The 18,655-nt window shown below is 51.0% G+C and overlaps 1 protein-coding gene across 2 annotated transcripts in view; it reads right to left on the bottom strand.

Moving 5' to 3' along the window:
- The window catches only part of BCR (BCR activator of RhoGEF and GTPase), a 115,206-nt gene that overhangs the window by 20,030 nt on the left and 76,521 nt on the right, over positions 1 to 18,655 (bottom strand). For both annotated transcript variants that reach the window (XM_047762781.1, XM_047762780.1), the window contains exons 9-15: positions 16,016 to 16,137; positions 14,567 to 14,735; positions 13,333 to 13,452; positions 12,726 to 12,801; positions 11,425 to 11,529; positions 10,767 to 10,841; positions 1,011 to 1,108 (exon numbers count right to left, since the gene is read on the bottom strand). In XM_047762781.1, coding sequence (XP_047618737.1) covers positions 1,011 to 1,108; positions 10,767 to 10,841; positions 11,425 to 11,529; positions 12,726 to 12,801; positions 13,333 to 13,452; positions 14,567 to 14,735; positions 16,016 to 16,137 — 765 coding nt within the window. The remainder of the gene's footprint in view (positions 1 to 1,010; positions 1,109 to 10,766; positions 10,842 to 11,424; positions 11,530 to 12,725; positions 12,802 to 13,332; positions 13,453 to 14,566; positions 14,736 to 16,015; positions 16,138 to 18,655) is intronic.

The following is an 18,655-nucleotide window of genomic DNA, read 5'->3' as shown; positions in this document are numbered from 1 at the left end:
CCTCTAGCCTGGGAACCTCCATGTACCACAGGAGCAGCCCTAAAAAGCATACACACACACACACAAAATCGATACAGGGAGGTGACAAAGGAGAGGGACCTAGGAGGAGAGAATTCTCCCAGAGGCTTTGAAGTTGTCTGCTGTGGGTGGTGTGGTGCCTACCTTCTCCATCACCTGTATGACATCTTCAGTAAATTCTGCATTTCACATCAGTGCTTTTGTAAGTGGGGAAACAGGAAGGTGAGAAAAACCAGGTATTCCTAAGCTGGAATGTGGGTGGGGAGCGTGTGTGCGGGAACATGTGAGACCTTGGGTAAGCCATGAGCACAGCCAGAGAAGTTGGCGGTGGCCCACTGCTCTGGACCACCCCCCATCTCCATGCTTGGTCCCCTCGAGCTCCCATGGCTGGCTTGCACTTGCCCCCTCTGCAGTGTCCAGAACCCCTCCCTTGTTGCCTCTGCTGGGTCCTGGCCCCCTCGCTCTCTGCAGCGCCTCCTTTGATGGATCCCCGGGCTGTGACCCCCGTGTCACGGCAGCCATCAGCCCTTTCTGTTAGGTGCCCAGAGCTGCAAGGACCAGGCAGTTCTGTGGGCTCCCTGAGTCCCAATCCTACCTAGGCAGCATGGCTATGGAGCCCAGGAACATCAGCTGAGAAAAGCAGAGCCCAGGCTTCCCGGCACCAAGAGGGTCACTGAGCCCGTCACTCTTTCCTACGTCCAAGGAAAACATTATGGAAACCTCACAAGTAAACACTGAGTGATGACAAAGGCTGTATAAGAAGTGCTTCTAAAAGTTCTTTTTCCAGATGCTCTGCCAGCAAAACAAGTTTTTTTTGTTTTGTTTTTTTTAAATAATGGGGGAATTCTTCTCAGGAACACAGAGATAAAATCTCTTGGAGTGGCCAGGAAAGCTGGCTTTCTAGGAAAGAGGCCTGTGGGGAAGACCTTGGGGACCCTGGGTCAGACTTCGTGGACGACACCCCTTCCACTCAGCCGCAAGTGGGGCCTCACCTCGTTCCAGTTGGGCTCAGCTGTGTCCCTGTAGACACGTGTCTTGGCTTTATTTACAAAGTAGCCAAAGGAATCCACCTCCAGGGTGCAGTACAGACCTGCAAGAAGGAGACACAGGGGATGACCTTGCTGCCCCTCGTCACCCACATTTTCTTGTTAAAGCAGACCTTATTTTCTACCCACCCCCTTTTTTTTTTGTCTTTTTGGGCCGCACTTGCAGCATATGGAGGTTCCCAGGCTAGGGGTCTAATTGGAGCTGTAGTTGCCGGCCTACACCACAGCCACAGCAATGCAGGATCTGAGCTGCGTCTGTGACCCACACCACAGCTCACAGCAACACCGGATCCTTCACCCACTGATCGAGGCCAGGGATTAAACCCGAAACCTCATGGTTCCTAGTGGGATTTGTTAACCACTGGGCCTCAAGGGGAACTCCCCCCTACATTTTTTTTGTCTTTTTAGGGCTGCACCTGCAGCATATAGAAGTTCCCAGGCTAGGGGTTGAACTGGAGCTGCAGCTGCTGGCCTACGTCACAGCTACAACAATGCAGGATCCAAGCTGCATCTGAGACCTACATCACAGCTCATGGCTATGCTGGATCCTTAACCCACTGAGTGAGGCCAGGGATTAAACCTGCATCTTCCTCATGGATGCCAGTCAGTTTCTCTTTCTTTCTTCTTCTTCCTCTTTTTTTTTTTTTTTGCTTTTTAGGGCTGCAACCTCAACATATGGAGGTTCCCAGGCTAGGGGTCTAATCGGAGTTATAGCTGCCAGTCTATGCCACAGCCACAGCCACATCAGATCCGAGCCGAGTCTGTGACCTACACCTCAGCTCACAGCAATGCCGGATCCATAACTCACTGAGTGAGGCCAGGGATCAAACCTGCAACCTCATGGTTCCTAGTTGGATTCGTTTCCGCTGTTCCACGGCACGGACTCCTAGTCAGGTTCTTAATGCACTGAGCCACAAGTGGGAACTCCAAGCAGGCCTTATTTTTTTTCTTTGTTTTGGCTGCACCCACATCCAAAGTTCTTGGGCCAGGGATGGAACCCATGCCACAGCAGTGACAACGTTAGATCCTTAACCTGATGAGCCACTGGGGAACTCCTTGGTTTTCATTTTTAAAACAAGATACCATAGCGCTCCCTGGTGGTCTAGTGGTTAGGATTCAGAACTTTCACTGCTGCAGCCTGTTTCAATCCCTGGTCTGAAAACTGAGATTCCACATCAAGCTGCTGCATGCCACAGCCAAAAAAATGAAAATAAAATAAGACACTGAAAGAGTGGCTGGCAAGATGACCAGAACCTCACACAAGTGTGGCTGGGAACTGGCACCTCTCAGAACATTTGCTCCCTTGGTTGCTGAAAGTAGATCAGTGCTGGGAGAGAAATGGGGTGCAAGGGAATGGAGGGGGTGAGATCGGGCTTGGGGACCAGGGCTGGGAGCAAGGGCATGGCAGGTATCTGAGGTGACTAAGAAATTCCACCGCTAGGAGTTCCCACTGTGGCGCAGCAGAAACAAAGCCAACTATGAACTATGAGGTTGTGGGTTCAATCTCTGGCCTCGCTCAGTGGGTTGAGGATCCAGTGTTGCTGTGAGGTGTGGTGTAGGTCGCAGATGTAGCTCGGATCTGGTGTTGCTGTGGCTCTGGTATAGGCTGGTGGCTATAGTTCCGATTAGACCCCTAGCCTGGGAACCTCCATATGTTGCGGTGGTGGCCCTAAAAGGACAAAAGACAAAAAGACAAAAAACAAAAAGACAAAAAAAAAAGAAAAAGAAAAAAAAGAAAGAAATTCCACTGCTGGAGATTGGTGTCTCACTGACAAACCAGTGATCACAGGGTGCAGGGTGGCACCATCCCTGGGGTGGGACATAAAAAAGGAGGAACAAAATGAAGCTGGAGGAATCAGGCTCCCGGACTTCAGACTATACTACAAAGCGACAATCATCAAAACTGTATGGTACTGGCACAAAGACAGAAATATAGATCAGTGGAAAAGGATAGAAAGCCCAAAATTAAACCCAAGCACCTAGAGCCAACTAATCTATGACAAAGGAGGTAAGAATATACAATGGATAAACATACCTAGAAGCAAATGACAACAAAGATATGACACTCCAAAACCTATGGGATGTAGCAAAAGCCGTTCTAAGAGGAAAGTTTATAGCAATACACGCCCACCTCAGGAAACAAGAAAAAGCTCAAATAAACAACCTAACTTTACATCTAAAGCAGCTCGAGAGAGAACAGACAAGACCTAAAGTTAGTAGAAGGAAAGAAATCATAAAGATCAGAGCAGAAATCAATGAAATAGAAGCAAAGAAAACCATAGAAAAGATCAAGGAAACAAAAAGCTGGTTCTTTGAAAAGATCAAAAAATTGATAAACCCTTAGCCAGACTTATCAAGCAAAAAAGAGAGAGGACTCAAATCAATAAAATCAGAAAGGAAAAAGGAGAAGTAACAACAGACATCACAGAAACACAAAGGCTCATAAGAGACTACTATATGCAACTATACGCCAATAAAACAGAAAACCTAGAAGAAATGGACAAATGCTTATTAGAAAGATACAATCTTCCAAGACTGAAACCAAGGTGAAATAGAAAAGATGAATGGACCAATCACAAGAACTGAAATGGAAACTGTGATTAAAAAACTTCCAACAAACAAAAGTCCAGGACCAGATGGCTTCACAGGCGAATTCTATCAAACACAGTTAGAGAAGAGCTAACACCTCTCCTTCTGAAACTATTTCAAAAAATTTCAGAGGAAGGGATACTCCCAAACTCATTCTATGAGGCCACCATCACCCTGATACCAAAACCAGACAAAGATACCACAAAAAAAGAAAACTATAGGCCAATTTCACCGATGAACATCTATGCAAAAATCCTCAACAAAATACTAGCAAACTGCATCCAACAGTACATTAAAAGGATTGTACATCATGATCAAGTGGGATTTATCCCAGGGAAGCAAGGGTTCTTCAATATGCGCACATCCATCAGTGTGATACACCACATTAACAAACTGAAGAATAAAAATCATATGATCCTCTCAATGGATGTAGAAAAAGCCTTTGACAAAATCCAACACCCATTTCTTTTCTCTTTTTTTTGCCATTTCTAGGGCTGCTCCTGTGGCATATGGAGGTTCCCAGGCTAGGGGTCCAATCAGGAAGCTGTAGCCTCCGGCCTATGCCAGAGCCACAACAACTCGGGATCCAAGCTGCGTCTGTGACCTACACCACAGCTCAATGCAACGCCGGATCCTTAACCCACTGAGCAAGGCCAGGGATTGAACCCGCAACCTCACGGTTCCTAGTCGGATTAGCCAACCACTAAGCCACGACGGGAACTCCCCCCACACCCATTTCTGATAAAAACCCTTCAGAAAGTGGGCATAGAGGGAAACTACCTCACCATAATAAAAGGCCATATATGACAAACCCAGAGCTAACATCATTCTCAGTGGTGAAAAGCTAAAAGAATTCCTGCTGAGAGTAGGAACAAGACAAGGATGTCCACTCTCACCACTACTCTTCAACATAGTTTTGGAAGTCCTAGCCACAGCAATCAGAGAAGTAAAAGAGATAAAAGGAATCCTAATTAGAAAGGAAGAAGTAAAACTATCCCTCCTTGCAGATAACATGATACTATACCTAGAGAATACTAAAGACTACCAGAAAACTGTTAGAGCTCATCCATGAATTTGGCAAAGTTGCAGGATACAAAATTAATACACAGAAATCAATGGCATTTGTATACACTAACAATGAAAGAGCAGAAAAGGAAATTAGGGAAGCAATCCTGTTTACCATCGCATCCAAAAGAATAAAATACCTAGGAGTAAACCTACTTAAAGAGACAAAAGACCAGTACTCTGAAAACTAAAGACACTGATGAAAGAAATCAAAGAACACTCACACACTCACACACACATACAGAGGAGTTCCCGTCGTGGATCAGTGGTTAACGAATCTGACTAGGAACCATGAGGTTGCAGGTTCGATCCCTGGTCTTGCTCAGTGAGTTAAGGATCCAGCGTTGCGGTGAGCTGTGGTGTAGGTCGCAGATGTGGCTCGGATCCTATGTTGCTGTGGCTGTGGCGTAGGCCAGTGGCTACAGCTCCGATTGGACCCCTAGCCTGGGAACCTCCATATGCCATAGGTGTGGTCCTAAAAAGACCAAAAAAAAAAAAAAGATGACACATATAGATGGAAAGACATACCATGCTCTTGGATTGGAAGAGTTAATATTATCAAAATGACTATACTACCTAAGGCAATCTACAGATTCAATGCAATCCCTATCAAATTACCAAGGGCATTTTTCACAGAACTCGAACAAAACATATTAAAGTTTGTTTGGAAGCACAAAAGACCCAGACTAGCCAAAGACATCCTGAAAAAGAAAAATGGAGCTGGAGGAATCAGGCTCCCGGACTTCAGACTATGCTACAAAGCAACAATCATCAAAACCCTATGGTACTGACACAGAGACAGAAATATAGATCAGTGGAACAGGATAGAAAGCCCAGAATTAAGTCCATGCACCTACAGTCAACTAAAAGAATGAAATTAGAACACTCCCTAACACCGTACACAAAAACAAACTTAAAATGGATTAAAGACCTAGATATAAGATCAGACACTATACAACTCCTAGAGGAAAACATAGGCCAAACACTTTCTGACATAAACCACAGCAATATCTTCTCATTCCCACCTCTTAGAGTAATGACAGTAAAAACAAAAATAAACAAATGGGACCTAATCAAACTTAAAAGTTTCTGCACAGCAAAGGAAGCCCTAAACAACACAAAAAGACAACCCACAGAATGGGAGAAAATCTTTGCAAATGAATCATCTGACAAGGGATTCATCTCCAAAATTTATAAACACCTTCTGCAGCTCCATACCAAAAAAACAAACAACCCCATCAAAAAATGGGAAGAAGATCTAAACAGACAATTCTCCAAAGAAGACATACAGATGGCCAAAAAATGAAAACATGAAAAGATGTTCAACATCGCTCATTATTAGAGAAATGCAAATCAAAACCACTCTGAGGTACCACCTTACACCAGCCAGAATGGCCATCATCCAAAAGTCTACAAACAATAAGTGCTGGAGAGGGTGTGGAGAAAAAGGAACCCTAGTACACTGTTGGTGGGGTTGTAAATTGGTGCAACCACTGTTGAAAACAGTATGAAGATTCCTCAGAAAACTAAAGATAGAATTACCATTTGATCCAGCAATTCCACTCCTGGGCATCTATCCAGAGAAAACCACCACTTGCAAAGACACATGTACTCCGATGTTCATTGCAACACTGTTTTCAATAGCCAAGACATGGAAACAACCTAAATGTCCATTGGCGGAGGAGTGGATCAAGAAGATGTGGTACATATACACAATGGAACATTACTCAGCCATTAAAAGGAACGAAGTGCCGGCATTTTTACCAACATGGATGGACCTAGAAATTATCATGCTATGTGAAGTCAGCCATACAATGAGACACCAACATCAAATGCTTTCACTGACATGTGGAATCTGAAAAAAGGACATTCTGAACTTGTTTGCAGAACAGATGCTGACTCACAGACTTTGAAAAACTTATGGTCTCCGGAGGAGACAGTTTGGGGGTGGGGGGATGCGCTGGGGTTGTGGTATGGAAATCCTATAAATTAGATTGCGATGATCATTGTACAACTATAAATGTAACAAACTCATTGAGTAATTAAAAAAACAGAAGGACGAACAAGTCTGGGGCCACAGCAACAGGTTCGGTTTGGGGTCGGAAGTCAGGGAGACAGAGGGAAAGGCAGCAGAGGGAGGGTGGGACAGTGTAGAGGGGCTGAAGGGGCAGTTCCTGCCATCTCCTGTCTCCTGTGTTGCTGATGAAGGTCCCCGGGAGGAGGCGTATCTTTCGGGGGAGGGAGGTGTTGGGTAGAAATACCAGCCTTTACCAGCCTGAGAGGGGGGTCCAGGGGAACAACACACGTCTGCTACAGCTTCAGGAGATGCTATGTACACACTATTTGCTCAGCTACTATAACTGCAGGGATTCTTAGTAAACTTGTACAAACAGCACCGTCATTGTTTCAGGACCTGGCCCTCTCCTCCCAAGTCCCCTGAGTCCATTTGCACTTGATCCTCTTTCCATCCCTCGTCCCACACAACCGGGCAGGCTTTCTGTCTCTGTATTTTGCCTTTTCTAGAAATTCCACACACAGAATGACATCGTATGTAGTATGTTTTGCATCTGGTGTCTGTCTTTTATTTTCTTTTTTTCTTTTTAGAGCTGCACCTATGGCATATGGATGTTCCCAGGTTAGGGGTCCAATTGGAGCTATAGCTGCTGGCTCTATGCCCACAGCCATGCCAGATCCAAGCCGCATCTTTGAACTACACCACAGCTCATGGCAATGCTAACGCCTTAACCCACTGAGCGAGGCCAGGGATCAAACCCGCAACCTCATGGTTCTTAGTTGGATTTGTTTGCACTGTGCCACAATGGGAACTCCTGCATCTGGTGTCCTTCATTCAAGCATGATTGTGTTCTAGGTTCATCTGTGGTGTTGCCTGCATCAGCAGACCCTTCCTTTTTATTGCTGGGTGGTGCTCCACAGCCTGAATAGACCAAGGTTTGCTAATCATTCATACCCAGTCTTTATGTGGACGTATGATTCCATTTCTCTGGAGTAAATACTCAAGAGTGGGTTGGCTGGGTCATGTAGAAGGGGTATGTATGTTTAACTTTTTAAGAAATCGTTGAACTGTCTAACGGTTCCAATCTCTCTATGTCCTGCCAACCTTCATCACTGTGCATCTTTTTGATGATCGCTGTCCTGGGGGTATGGAGTGGTTTTTCACGGTGGTTTTATTTTACCTTTTTTGGCCATGCCCATGGCATGTGAAATTTCCCAGGCTGGGGATCAAACCTGCCCCACAGCAATGACAACGCTGGATCCTTAATCTCCTAGGCCACCAGGAAACTAACTCCTCCCTGTGGTTTTAATTTATATTTCCCAGTGGGGATAAGCATCTTTTCATGTGCTTATTAGCTGTTAGTATTTCTTTGGTGAAGTGTCTAGCCAAATCTTTTTGCTTTCTAGTTGAAGCATAATTGACTTACAATATTTCAAGTTTCAGGTGTGTAACATAGTAATTTGATATTTTTATGCATTTCAAAATGACCCTACTAAGTCCAGTAACCACCTGTTACTGTACAAAGTTATTATAAGATTACTGACTGTATTCCCTTTGTGGTACATTATATTCCTTTTTTTTTTTTGTCTTGTCTTTTTGTCTTTTCTAGGGCCGCTCCCAGGGCACATGGAGGTTCCCAGGCTAGAGGTCCAATCGGAGCTGTAGCTGCCGGCCTACGCCACAGCCACAGCAACACGGGATCTGAGCCATCTGCAACCTACACCACAGCTCACAGCAATGCCAGATCCTTAACCCACTGAGCGAGGCCAGGGATCGAACCCGCAACCTCATGGTTCCTAGTCAGGTTCGTTAACAACTGTGCCATGACAGGAACTCCCCATGTATGTTGCAGTCCTATGACTTAAATTGTTTTGTAATTTAAAGAAAAATAAATCTTAATGCTATGAATAATGCCTGGTGTCCTACCCAGGTTTCAAAAAAAACAAAAACCAACACTGTAAACCAGCTATAACAGAAAAAATAAAAATAATTAAAAAAAAGGATGAGAAAAAAAACAAAAAATAAACACGCAATAAACCTTAAACAAAAACACAAACACAAACAAACACCAAGCAAACAGCCATAAGACACTTGCAGAAATTACTTATAAAATGCTGCTATCATAGGAAAGAAACTTTGAGATGATTTTTCTTTACCACAATCACACACTTTCTTATTTTCAGTGGTGGAAGTATAAGGTATCTTTATGAAAATAGTGTTGCTAAACTCTTTATGTCAATGGATGTAATTTAAAAAGCATTATTGAGGATTTCCAGTTGTGGCGCAGCGGAAATGAATCCAACTAGGAACCACTAGGTTGCAGGTTCGAGTCCTGGCCTCGCTCAGTGGGTTAAGGATCTGGCATTGCCATGAGCTGTGGTGTAGGTCGCAGACACGGCTCGGATCCTGCGTTGCTGTGGCTGTGGCGTAGGCCGGCAGACATAGCTCTGATTAGACCCCTAGCCTGGGAATCTCCATATGCCATGGGTAGGGCCCTGAAAAGACAAAAGACAAAAGACAAAAAAAAAAAGCATTATTGATGTTGTATGCTCACCACTGTTTCAAGTATTTGAAGCAACTAAATAATTTAAAATGCCCCAATGTAGAGAAGACTCATGATTATATCAGCAAATGGGAAAGTTCTAATCCTTTTGGTTATTAGTGTATTAATAAAGTTAGTACAGGGCAAAGTGAAAATGTATTTGTATCCATACTCACTTCTTGTTCAACTGTAGTAAGACAATTCATTGAACAGAAATTGTGTTCTTTTTTTAATTATTATTATTATTATTATTTTTTCTTTTTGCCTTTTCTAGGGCTGCTCCTTCGGCATATGGAGGTTCCCAGGCTAAGGGTCGAATTGGAACTGTAGCTGCTGGCCTACGCCACAGCCACGGCAACGCCAGATCCTTAACCCTCCTGCAAGGCCAGGGATCAAACCTGCAAACTCATGGTTCCTAGTTGGATTCATTAACCACTGAGCCACGACGGGAACTCCTCTTTTTATTTTATTTGTCTTTTTGCTATTTCTTTGGGCCGCTCCTGCGGCACATGGAGGTTCCCAGGCTAGGGGTTGAATCGGAGCTATACCACCCGCCTACGCCAGAGCCACAGCAACACGGGATCCGAGCAGCGTCTGCAACCTACACCACAGCTCACGGCAACGCCGGATCGTTAACCCACTGAGCAAAGCCAGGGACTGAATCCGCAACCTCATGGTTCCTAGTCGGATTCGTTAACCACTGCGCCACAACGGGAACTCCCCTCTTTTTTTTTAAGTGGCTTTACTGAGGTATGATTTACATACCTTAAAGTTTACCCGTAATGTCTAATTCAATGATTTTTGGTAAATTTACAGAGTTCTGCAATCATCACCACTATCCAATGTTAGTATATCTCTTTCATCTCCAAAAGATCTCATATGCCTGTTTGGAGTTATTTTCCTTTCAACCACAAATCTATTTCTGTACATTTGCTTTTACTGTCTATCTAAATCTTTTGCTCATTTAAAAAAACCTAGTTTGTTTCAAGCATTGAATTTTATGAGTTCTCTATATAATCTGGATATACCTCCCTCACTGTATATACACAGTTTGCAAATATCATCTACAATAGCTCATCAGGGATTTCTTGTTTGATTTTGTAGCAACAGTGGGAAGGTCAGGAATGGTGCCTGCCCTGTGCCCTCCAATAAGGGACCCTGAGAGCCAGGCTGACAGTGATGTGCTATATCTGGGCTGAAATGCAAGCAGCCCTTACTGCTCTGACAGCTCAAGCATCCCTCTGGCTTGTCTCTGGTCTGCAGGGGCTATAGCAAACTTCAGCCCCTGCAACTGCACAACCCACCTGCAGGGGGCAGCTCTCCAGCTTACAGGGTCTGAGCCAGCCCCGGGCAAGGGCAGAGTCCACAAAGCAACTCCATACCCACTGGGCATCAGTCAACACTGCACCTCCTGGTGGTCAGCTGCTTCCCTGGTCCCCATAGCCTCTGGCTCAATGCCCTGCCACCTCCCACACCAAAACCAGCCACTTACTTGAACTCTGCTTAAAGCCGGTGGCAGAGTGGACAATAACATTCAGGAACCCGTAGAGCCCAGGAGACTCATCGTCTGTGCAAGAGACCAGAGAGGTGAGTGTCCATTCTCCTGGGACAGCCAGGCAGGTGACAGGCTCTGCTTCATGAAGATACTGTATGATTGTCACTTGCTTAGCAGGGACAAGGTGATGTCAGGAACAGAAGCACATCCATTATGTCTCTGGGACCTTAGGATCTATCTACTTGGGTTCACAACATGGGCGAACCAGGGACAGAGATGAGATGTGACAGGTTCTCAGGACAGAAGAGGGGATGTGGAGCATGCCACACGGATGGGGTGTGGGTCCTTAAATGTGCAAGGCAAACCTGTGTGTGTGGCTGAGTGTCTACCAGTGTGCATAACAGTGAGTGCAGATCCAGCAAGACCACAGGTGGGGGTGGCCAGGGGGACATGGAGTGGGGCCAGACCCAGAAGGTTTAAGGAGCAGCTCAGGGCTGGGGAAGAAGTCAGGACGCCACCTCGGAGTGACCACCCTAACCAACCCCGTGCACTCCGCGGAGAGGCCAACAGGCACACACATCCTTTGGACTGGAGATGCCTGGCCCCAGGGCAGTGCTAACAGCAGAGGGATGACAGCCTGGGGAGGATTGCCCACCTTCTTTGTTGATGGTCAGTGGGATGCTATGGACAGTCTGTAGTTTGACGCATGAGTTGGTCAGCATCTGCAGCTCCACAGACGTCAGGGAGAAGCTCTTGAAACCTGAGGTGGGAGACAGAGGTGCACTGACCAGTGAGTCCGCCCGGCTCTTGGGCTCCTGGACACGTGAGTTCTCAGATGTGCCCCCACTGGGCCTCAGTGCACCCTCTAAGATGGCCCACAGGAAGCAGCAGAGCGAGGTGTGACTCCAGGGACCCAGGCTGGGCTCAGACAACAGAAGGATCTTTGTACAGTGCTCACAATCACGGGCTGGTCTGCTACCTCGGGGTAAGGGGATGACGACCTGCATAGACACCCAGCACAGCTCTGTCTCCTGCTCCCAACACGGTCCCATCTCTCCTCCAGGTGGGGCAAGGGGCTCACTTCTGAGCAGAAAACAGCTGCTCTGAATGGTCTGGGTCCCGGTCATAATAGGATACCTGGGACAGGGACACAGGCAGAGCCGCAGGCACCAGCCATCAGAGCTGCCAGGAGCACCCCATCCCCAGAGGCAGTGGCTCAGAGGCTCAGCCTGGGGGACAGGGCAGAGGCAATCTGCCTGGGTATGGTGCTCAGTCTAGCTCCCCTTGCAAGTGGGACAGTGGCACACAGGGTGCACGAGGCAACCTCTTAGCAAGGATGGCTCAGGAGTCCCAAACCACACGGCTGGGGGTGGAGGAGGGGATGAAGCAATGGAGGCCCCAGGACATGGGGCAGGTTCTGTTGTCCCGCCTGAAGACTGTCAGGCAGGACAAGGCAGCTCCGAGCTGAGCAGGAGCAAAGAACTGGTAACAAGGGAGTTGCCCAAAGGAGTTGCCATCCCAAGGTGAGTGGGCGTCTGGTCCTGACCAGTGGCCAAGCATAGGGGAGCGGGGCCAAGCACAGTGGGCTGCCCAGGCAGGCCCAGCCAAGGGCCCTATGGCACCAGCATCTGCCTGGGGGGAAGGCAGGCCTGGGGGAAAGGCAGCAGGGGTGCAGCAGGGTCCCCAGGGGCAGGCAGGTCCGGGAGGCAGGTGGAGAATTCAGACAAGGTCAGGGAGGGGAGGGGGTCATGGGGGGAGGTGAGAGGGCAGGAGCCCTATTGGGACAGCTCCTCCCCAATCATTTCCTACATAAGTGCTCCACGGCATAGCTCATAGCTCATGTGGATGAGAGGTCCACTGCACCGTCCCCTGGGGAAACCAGGCCTGAGACCAGGGGAGGTGACCGTCCAGCTCTGACACTCCCAAGCCTGCGTCCTCGGCGCATGGGCCACTTACATTTCTTCTGCTGCTCTCGGATGTTCTCCCTCCACTCGGCACGCTCGTAGTCAGAAGAGATCAGGAATGTGTAACTCTGGGGGCGGAGAACACATCCCAGTTACCTCTGTTCAGCTAAACCGGCGCCCCGCAGAGTCCAGGTGCCATTCCTGGTCACCAGGTGAGGCCCAAGGTGCACCCGTCTGAGGCCACACAGCAGGCCTGCTGGGCGCACAGCACTGCTTGTCCCTTCCTACACTCCTCGCCCCTCCTGCCGTGCCCGGGTCCCAGCTTAGGGCCACAGGGAGTCACCAGGTGGGATCTACAGAGGGGTTGGCTGGGGCCGCCCTGACCATCCGTGTCCAACCCATAGGCCTGGGCCATGATGCAGATGCAAGGCTCCACAGAGTCCATCTGAGGGAAAGGCAGACACAGCAGGAGCCACTCAGAAGAGAAGGTGCCCAGGGCAGGGTCTGCACAAACCTACAAGACCCCTGCCCCGCTGAGTCCCTGGAGACCCCGCCACCTCCCAGCCATGTGGGAGGGGACCCAGGAGTCTGTGTGCCCTGCTGAACAAGCCCCTTGGCACAGAAAAAGGACAAAGCCACCCGGCTGGTGGGGCACTAACCTTGCCGTTACGGCTGTGCACCCTGAAGGCCATGCTGGGCGACATGAGCAAGAGCAGTGACTCCTGCTCCGAGAGCTTCTTCTTGAGCCGCTCGATGACCTTGCTGCCTTTGTTCGCTCTCTGTGGGGAGAAAATGCAGTCACATTCTCGCCTGGCCCATGCCGCTGCCCCTGCCACTCAGTCCAAGGAGGACGAAAGCCTGCCTGGTCGCCCAGTGCAGCCCGGGGCCTCAGCCAAAGTGTCCAGACGTGGCCCAGGCTGCCAGACATGCTCAGTCCTCCATTCCTGATGGAATTAAGTCCTTCCTCTCCCAAGGCAGAGAGGAGAGACTTGCAAACACCCTTCTTTCACTCTCTCCAAACTCGGACGTCAAGGGGCCTGCGGTGACCCCAAGGGCCCCTCCCTGCTCCTGGATGTGAACACATTTCAGCATCAGGTGTCCCTGGAGTGACTGTGAGGGTCCCAATGGAGGGCGAGATGTACCCCTGGGACCTGGTTGGGAAAACCCTCCCTGCCGTGTGCCCTGTGCTGCCCTCCTGAAGCCCCCATCCCAGCAGAGGCTGTGCTACTGCCACTAGGCGAAAGGCATGGCCTAGACAGGCACGGTGGTGGCATAGGGCTCAATGGCCCCGAGGACGCAGCCCTGGCTCCCCTCTGTCTCCAGACACTGCCCCAGGGGCCACAGGCCTGATTAGATGAATAAACCACCCAGAGTTCACACTGCTCCCAGACTCCTGTGCTTTTCTCAACCTGCGCAGTTTGTGGTGCAACAGGTTGGGCAGGGGTGAGGGCCAAGAAAGACCTCTGTCATGCTGCTGGGCGTTCCTTCCAGGGACCCAGCTCATCTTCAGCCACCACATGGCACTTGCTCTGGCCCAGGCTGACCCGATAGGCGAGAGGGGCTCAGCCTCCCTGTTCCTGCAGAATTCTGTTCTTCTCCAGAAACAACCAGGGGCCCGCTGGTTGCAGCCCAGACCCGTGGGATGGGCCACATTCACCCACCCACATATCCCAACTTGCTCCCTACCTGGCACCTCCCCTGACCCCATCTTCCCATCCCAGATGGCTGCAGGCCGTCGGGCGGCCCTACACTCTGAGGGCTTGCATGGGTCCCAGCAGGTCCCAGAGACCAGGCGTGGCATCAGATGCCAGGCAGAACTCACGCACTGGCCATCATGAGGGGCTGCTGCCCGCTCACCCTGCAGAGCTCAGCCTGGCTCCCTGGCTGCCCCACCTTCTCTCTCTGGATGTCACTCTTGATCTGAGAGATCTTGATCTTCATGGCATCCAGCTCCTCGTCCAGCACCAGGGGGATGTTGGGCGCGGCCTCCGACTCATCCACTGTCTGGAAGCTGAGATCCGTGAGCGGGATGTACCATTTGCAGTCGTACTGCTGGGTTTTGCTGGATGGGGGGAGGGGCACATTAACAAGCTGACCACTTTCCTTTGCCTAAGTCACTGCTTTTGAGTTTGGGGAACCCCAAGTTCATGGCCACAAAGTTTACCCGACCTTCAAACGCTGCTTATGGTCCCTAAGATAGGTTAAGATAAGATCACAGGGAGTCACTGGGGACCCAGCCTTTGTGACCCCTTGGAAGGGGTACTGTGCACATGTGACTCAAGCCCAGGGGTCTAACAAGCCCCCACCTGCCCTAACCCTGTGCTGACAGTGGAGTTCATAGGCTCCGTGGTGCAGCAGAGCATCAAGGCTGTCAATGACACTCAGGACAGGACTGCTGTCACCCCCAGGGCTGCAGAGTTTGAGGGGCTGCAAATCTACCCAGTTGTAATCCTTCCCTTGACAGATGGGGAAACTGAGGCTTTCCTCCGATTAAGTCCACTTGGCATGGCAACAGCTGAATGGGCTGAGTTCGGTTCTGGTCATTCCTACTGTGATCTTCTTTCCTGCCTTCCAAACCCTGCAACCTGGGTGGTCTGATCCCTGCGGGTGTGGGGTGGGGTGGGGGCGGGGGGGTCTGCAGGCCAAAACTGAGAATCACTTAGAAGATACCGCGACCTTAGGAAGACAAAGTGCAGGGATCGTCTAGTGATGCCTGCTGAGGGCAGGGGAGGGGCAGCCACTGTCCAGCACCCCCTGCACTAGACCCTGACCTGTCACTCACTCCTCCCTGACAGATCACAATGCGACAGCCCCCCAACAGCACCTGAAATCACGGATTCCCCTTTCACTGTTAAAGACAACAGCCTGGTCACCCATCTTGACCCAGAATGTCTCCAGATTGTTAATGATGAACTTTGACCTTGAGCCTGGCATCACGTCTGGTTGGAAAGAGATCATAGCTTTTTCTTCTTTTTCTTTTTTTTCCTGGGGACGGGCATACCCACAGCATATGGAAGTTCCAGCTAGGGGTCGAATCGGAGCTGTAGCTGCCAGCCTACACCACAGCCACACCAGATCTGAGCCATGTCTGAGACTGACACTGCAGTTCACCGCAACACTGGATACTTAACCCACTGAACTAGGCCAGGGATCGAACCTGAATCCTCATGGATACTAGTTGGATTCGTTACCCCTGAGCCATGGTGGGAAGTCCCAGAACGCAGCTTAATGGGAACGGCCTGGCCACAGGGTTCCAACCTCTCCAGGCTCGCTGCAAAGAACACTAGGTCTCCTCCTAGAGAAGCTGCCCTGAGCCCCCTGGTGGGGGCCGGGCTCACTCACCCTCCACTCTGCTTCTTGAGCTTGGTGCACAGGAGCAGGTCGGTGAAGAGGAAGACGTGCCGCAGCTTGCGGGCCCCCTCCACCAGCTCCACCATGAAGCTGTCCTTCAGCAGCTGCCGGTGCTGTGGGCGGGCAGGGGGCTGGTCAGGGCAGGTGCAGCCAGGCCTCCCCCGCCCCCCCCCCCACCTTTTAGCTCATCTGCTTTAAACACACACACACACTACACCCTTGCTCTTTGTTCCACAAAGTTCCCGAGCCCCTGCGTCCATGGCTGGTGGAGGAGGGTGAGCAGACAGGGTAATGGCCAGTGGACTGGAGGACGGTAGGGGGAAAGAGACCCTCAGTGGGGGGCCATGCCTCCCCAGGACACACCAGAGACCCAGAACAGGCAAGAAACCGGCCACATGAAGAGGGAACATTCTGGTACAGGGACTGTCAGTGCACAGGTGAGAAGAACTTGGTGCTCCAGGCACAGATGGGCAGCTGGGTGAGTGGGAAGGAGATGGACCGGAAGAACTCTGAGGGGGGCAGGCCTGGAGGTCATGCTAAGGGCTGGGCCTGGAGCTGAGGGCTTTCTAGGCTGCCTGGGGTCAGTGCCCACTGATGGACAGGGGCTCACACAGAGGTTACACCTCTGATGCCCGTCCAACACTGCAGCCGGACCTTGAGTTCCGGGAACTGGAGGCACAAACCACCAGCAAGTGCTGCTCCTTCCTGTCCCCGGAGGCTTCACCTGAAAGACCAAGGGACAGGCCCACTGGCTTGCAGAGCTCCAGGGCACATGGACATTAGCAGGCCATTCAGCCAACAAACAGGGCTGAGGACATGGAGACAGGATAAGAGGCTGCCCTACCACCTGGGGGTATGCTGCGCCTGGTCAATGATGTGACCCCATAACACCCCGTGGGTGGGTCCTTGTGCCGTTCTGCAGACGAGAAGCCTGAGCCTCAGGGAGCAACACCAGACAGTGAGTGGGGACACTCAGTGGTCACTACCCTTGGGAGCCCACAGCCCAGGAGGCGAGACTAGGGGCCGCTCAGGGAAGGAACCCCAGAGAGGGCAACTCCCAGGCCCTCACGCGTCCGGAGGGTCAGACATGCACACCACAGTAGGCCAAGACTCACAGCCACTCACTGCACCCCTGGCAAGTCTGGGCCCCTGGCTCCACTGTCACATGCAGCCCGAGATTCTTTTAGGGAGACTGTGCCTCCCTGAACTCCCCCACGCTCTCTGCAGGAGTCCCCCAGATACACTGCAGCCTGGGCTGAGGCCCTCTGCTAATACTCCCACGTCACTGTCACCTGAAGCTCAGCTCACGGCGGCCGCCAGCCCCTGGCTCAGAGAGCAGATGATTTATGCAGGAGCTGCCAGTGCCTACCAGACTGTAAGTGGAAGGGCAGGAGGGCCGCCCGCGTGCCAAGGCCATGACTCATTGTCACTGTCCTCGCCTGCCTGCTGTGGGGAGAGGCCCGGCCGGCATCTGCACCCATGGGAAACACAGAAGTGTGTACCCCTGGAGATACAGCCAGGCAGTGGTGGGTACTCAGGCAGCCTGACTGAGGGGTCTGCACTGGTGGGGGGGCAGGTCTGGGAAAGGTCCCGGGACACTGAGGTCCTCGAGGGACGAATGGGCAAATGCCTCCTCAGCAGGGACGTGGCAGAGGGTCTTCCAGACCAGGAGGCAGGACCCAAGGACCTCCGTTAGGGGAAACTGCAGGCCTTTTCCCTACACAAAGGGGCTGAGCTTCTGCCTGTTGCCAGCAGAGGGCGCCCTATGTCCAGCTCAGACATGGACTCATCCCCCTTCTGGCAGGTCAGAATCCGCTGGGGTCCCAGCCCCAACGGAGCCCCCAGTGGGCCCTCCCCTTCCCCTTACTAGGTCCTGCCACTCACATATTTGACCTTAGCCCCATCTTGGGCACCACCTTCATCCTCCAGAGACCACCAGGGTCACCCTGGCACTTGTGGTGGTCTGTAGGCCTACCCCTCCCTGTTAGTGGACATAGAGCCCCTCGTGCTCAGACGGCAGCCCTGTGGACTCAGTTGCTGGGCCCCAACCCACACATTCTTGCCTGTGCAAATCCTAGTCTTTCCAGGAGAAACTCCCGGCCCACAAAGTCTTGATCCTACTCTGTGCAGCACCCCATCTCTGAGGGCTGTGCACGGAGCACAGCATGAGGGTGGACGGCATGGCTGTCCTCCAAGCACAGCAGGACCCTCACCACCAGCTTCCCTGTCATGTCATGAGCGCCCCCCGTTCCAAGGAGGCCCCAGGCTTCGGTTCTGAATCCCAGCCCACGCCAGGGTCCTACAGTGACTCAAATAGAAAATGCCCCACAGACAGGCGACGTGCAGGAAGGGTCTCCAAGCTCTGGGAAAACAGGGCCCCCAGCCACAATGCTGGCAAATCCAGGAAGGGAGCATGGACCCTGGCAGAGGGGCTGGCGTCACACTGTCTCTATCCATGGCCCTCCAGCCGCCAAGAACCTCCCAGGCCTGCGCCACTCTCTCCAGGCTGGTGGTCCCACCTGAGTAGCAGTCCGGGGCTCCAACCCTTGGTAAGATGCCTCCTTCTCATTCAGAGAGACAGCAGGGGATAGAGGTCAACAGTGGGTCTGTGTGAGGCCCTGAGAGTGGCCG

Source organism: Phacochoerus africanus, chromosome 15 (genome assembly GCF_016906955.1).
Source record: "Phacochoerus africanus isolate WHEZ1 chromosome 15, ROS_Pafr_v1, whole genome shotgun sequence".
NCBI classification, from domain to species: Eukaryota; Metazoa; Chordata; class Mammalia; order Artiodactyla; family Suidae; genus Phacochoerus; species Phacochoerus africanus.
This window is presented reverse-complemented; position numbering and strand designations above follow the sequence as displayed.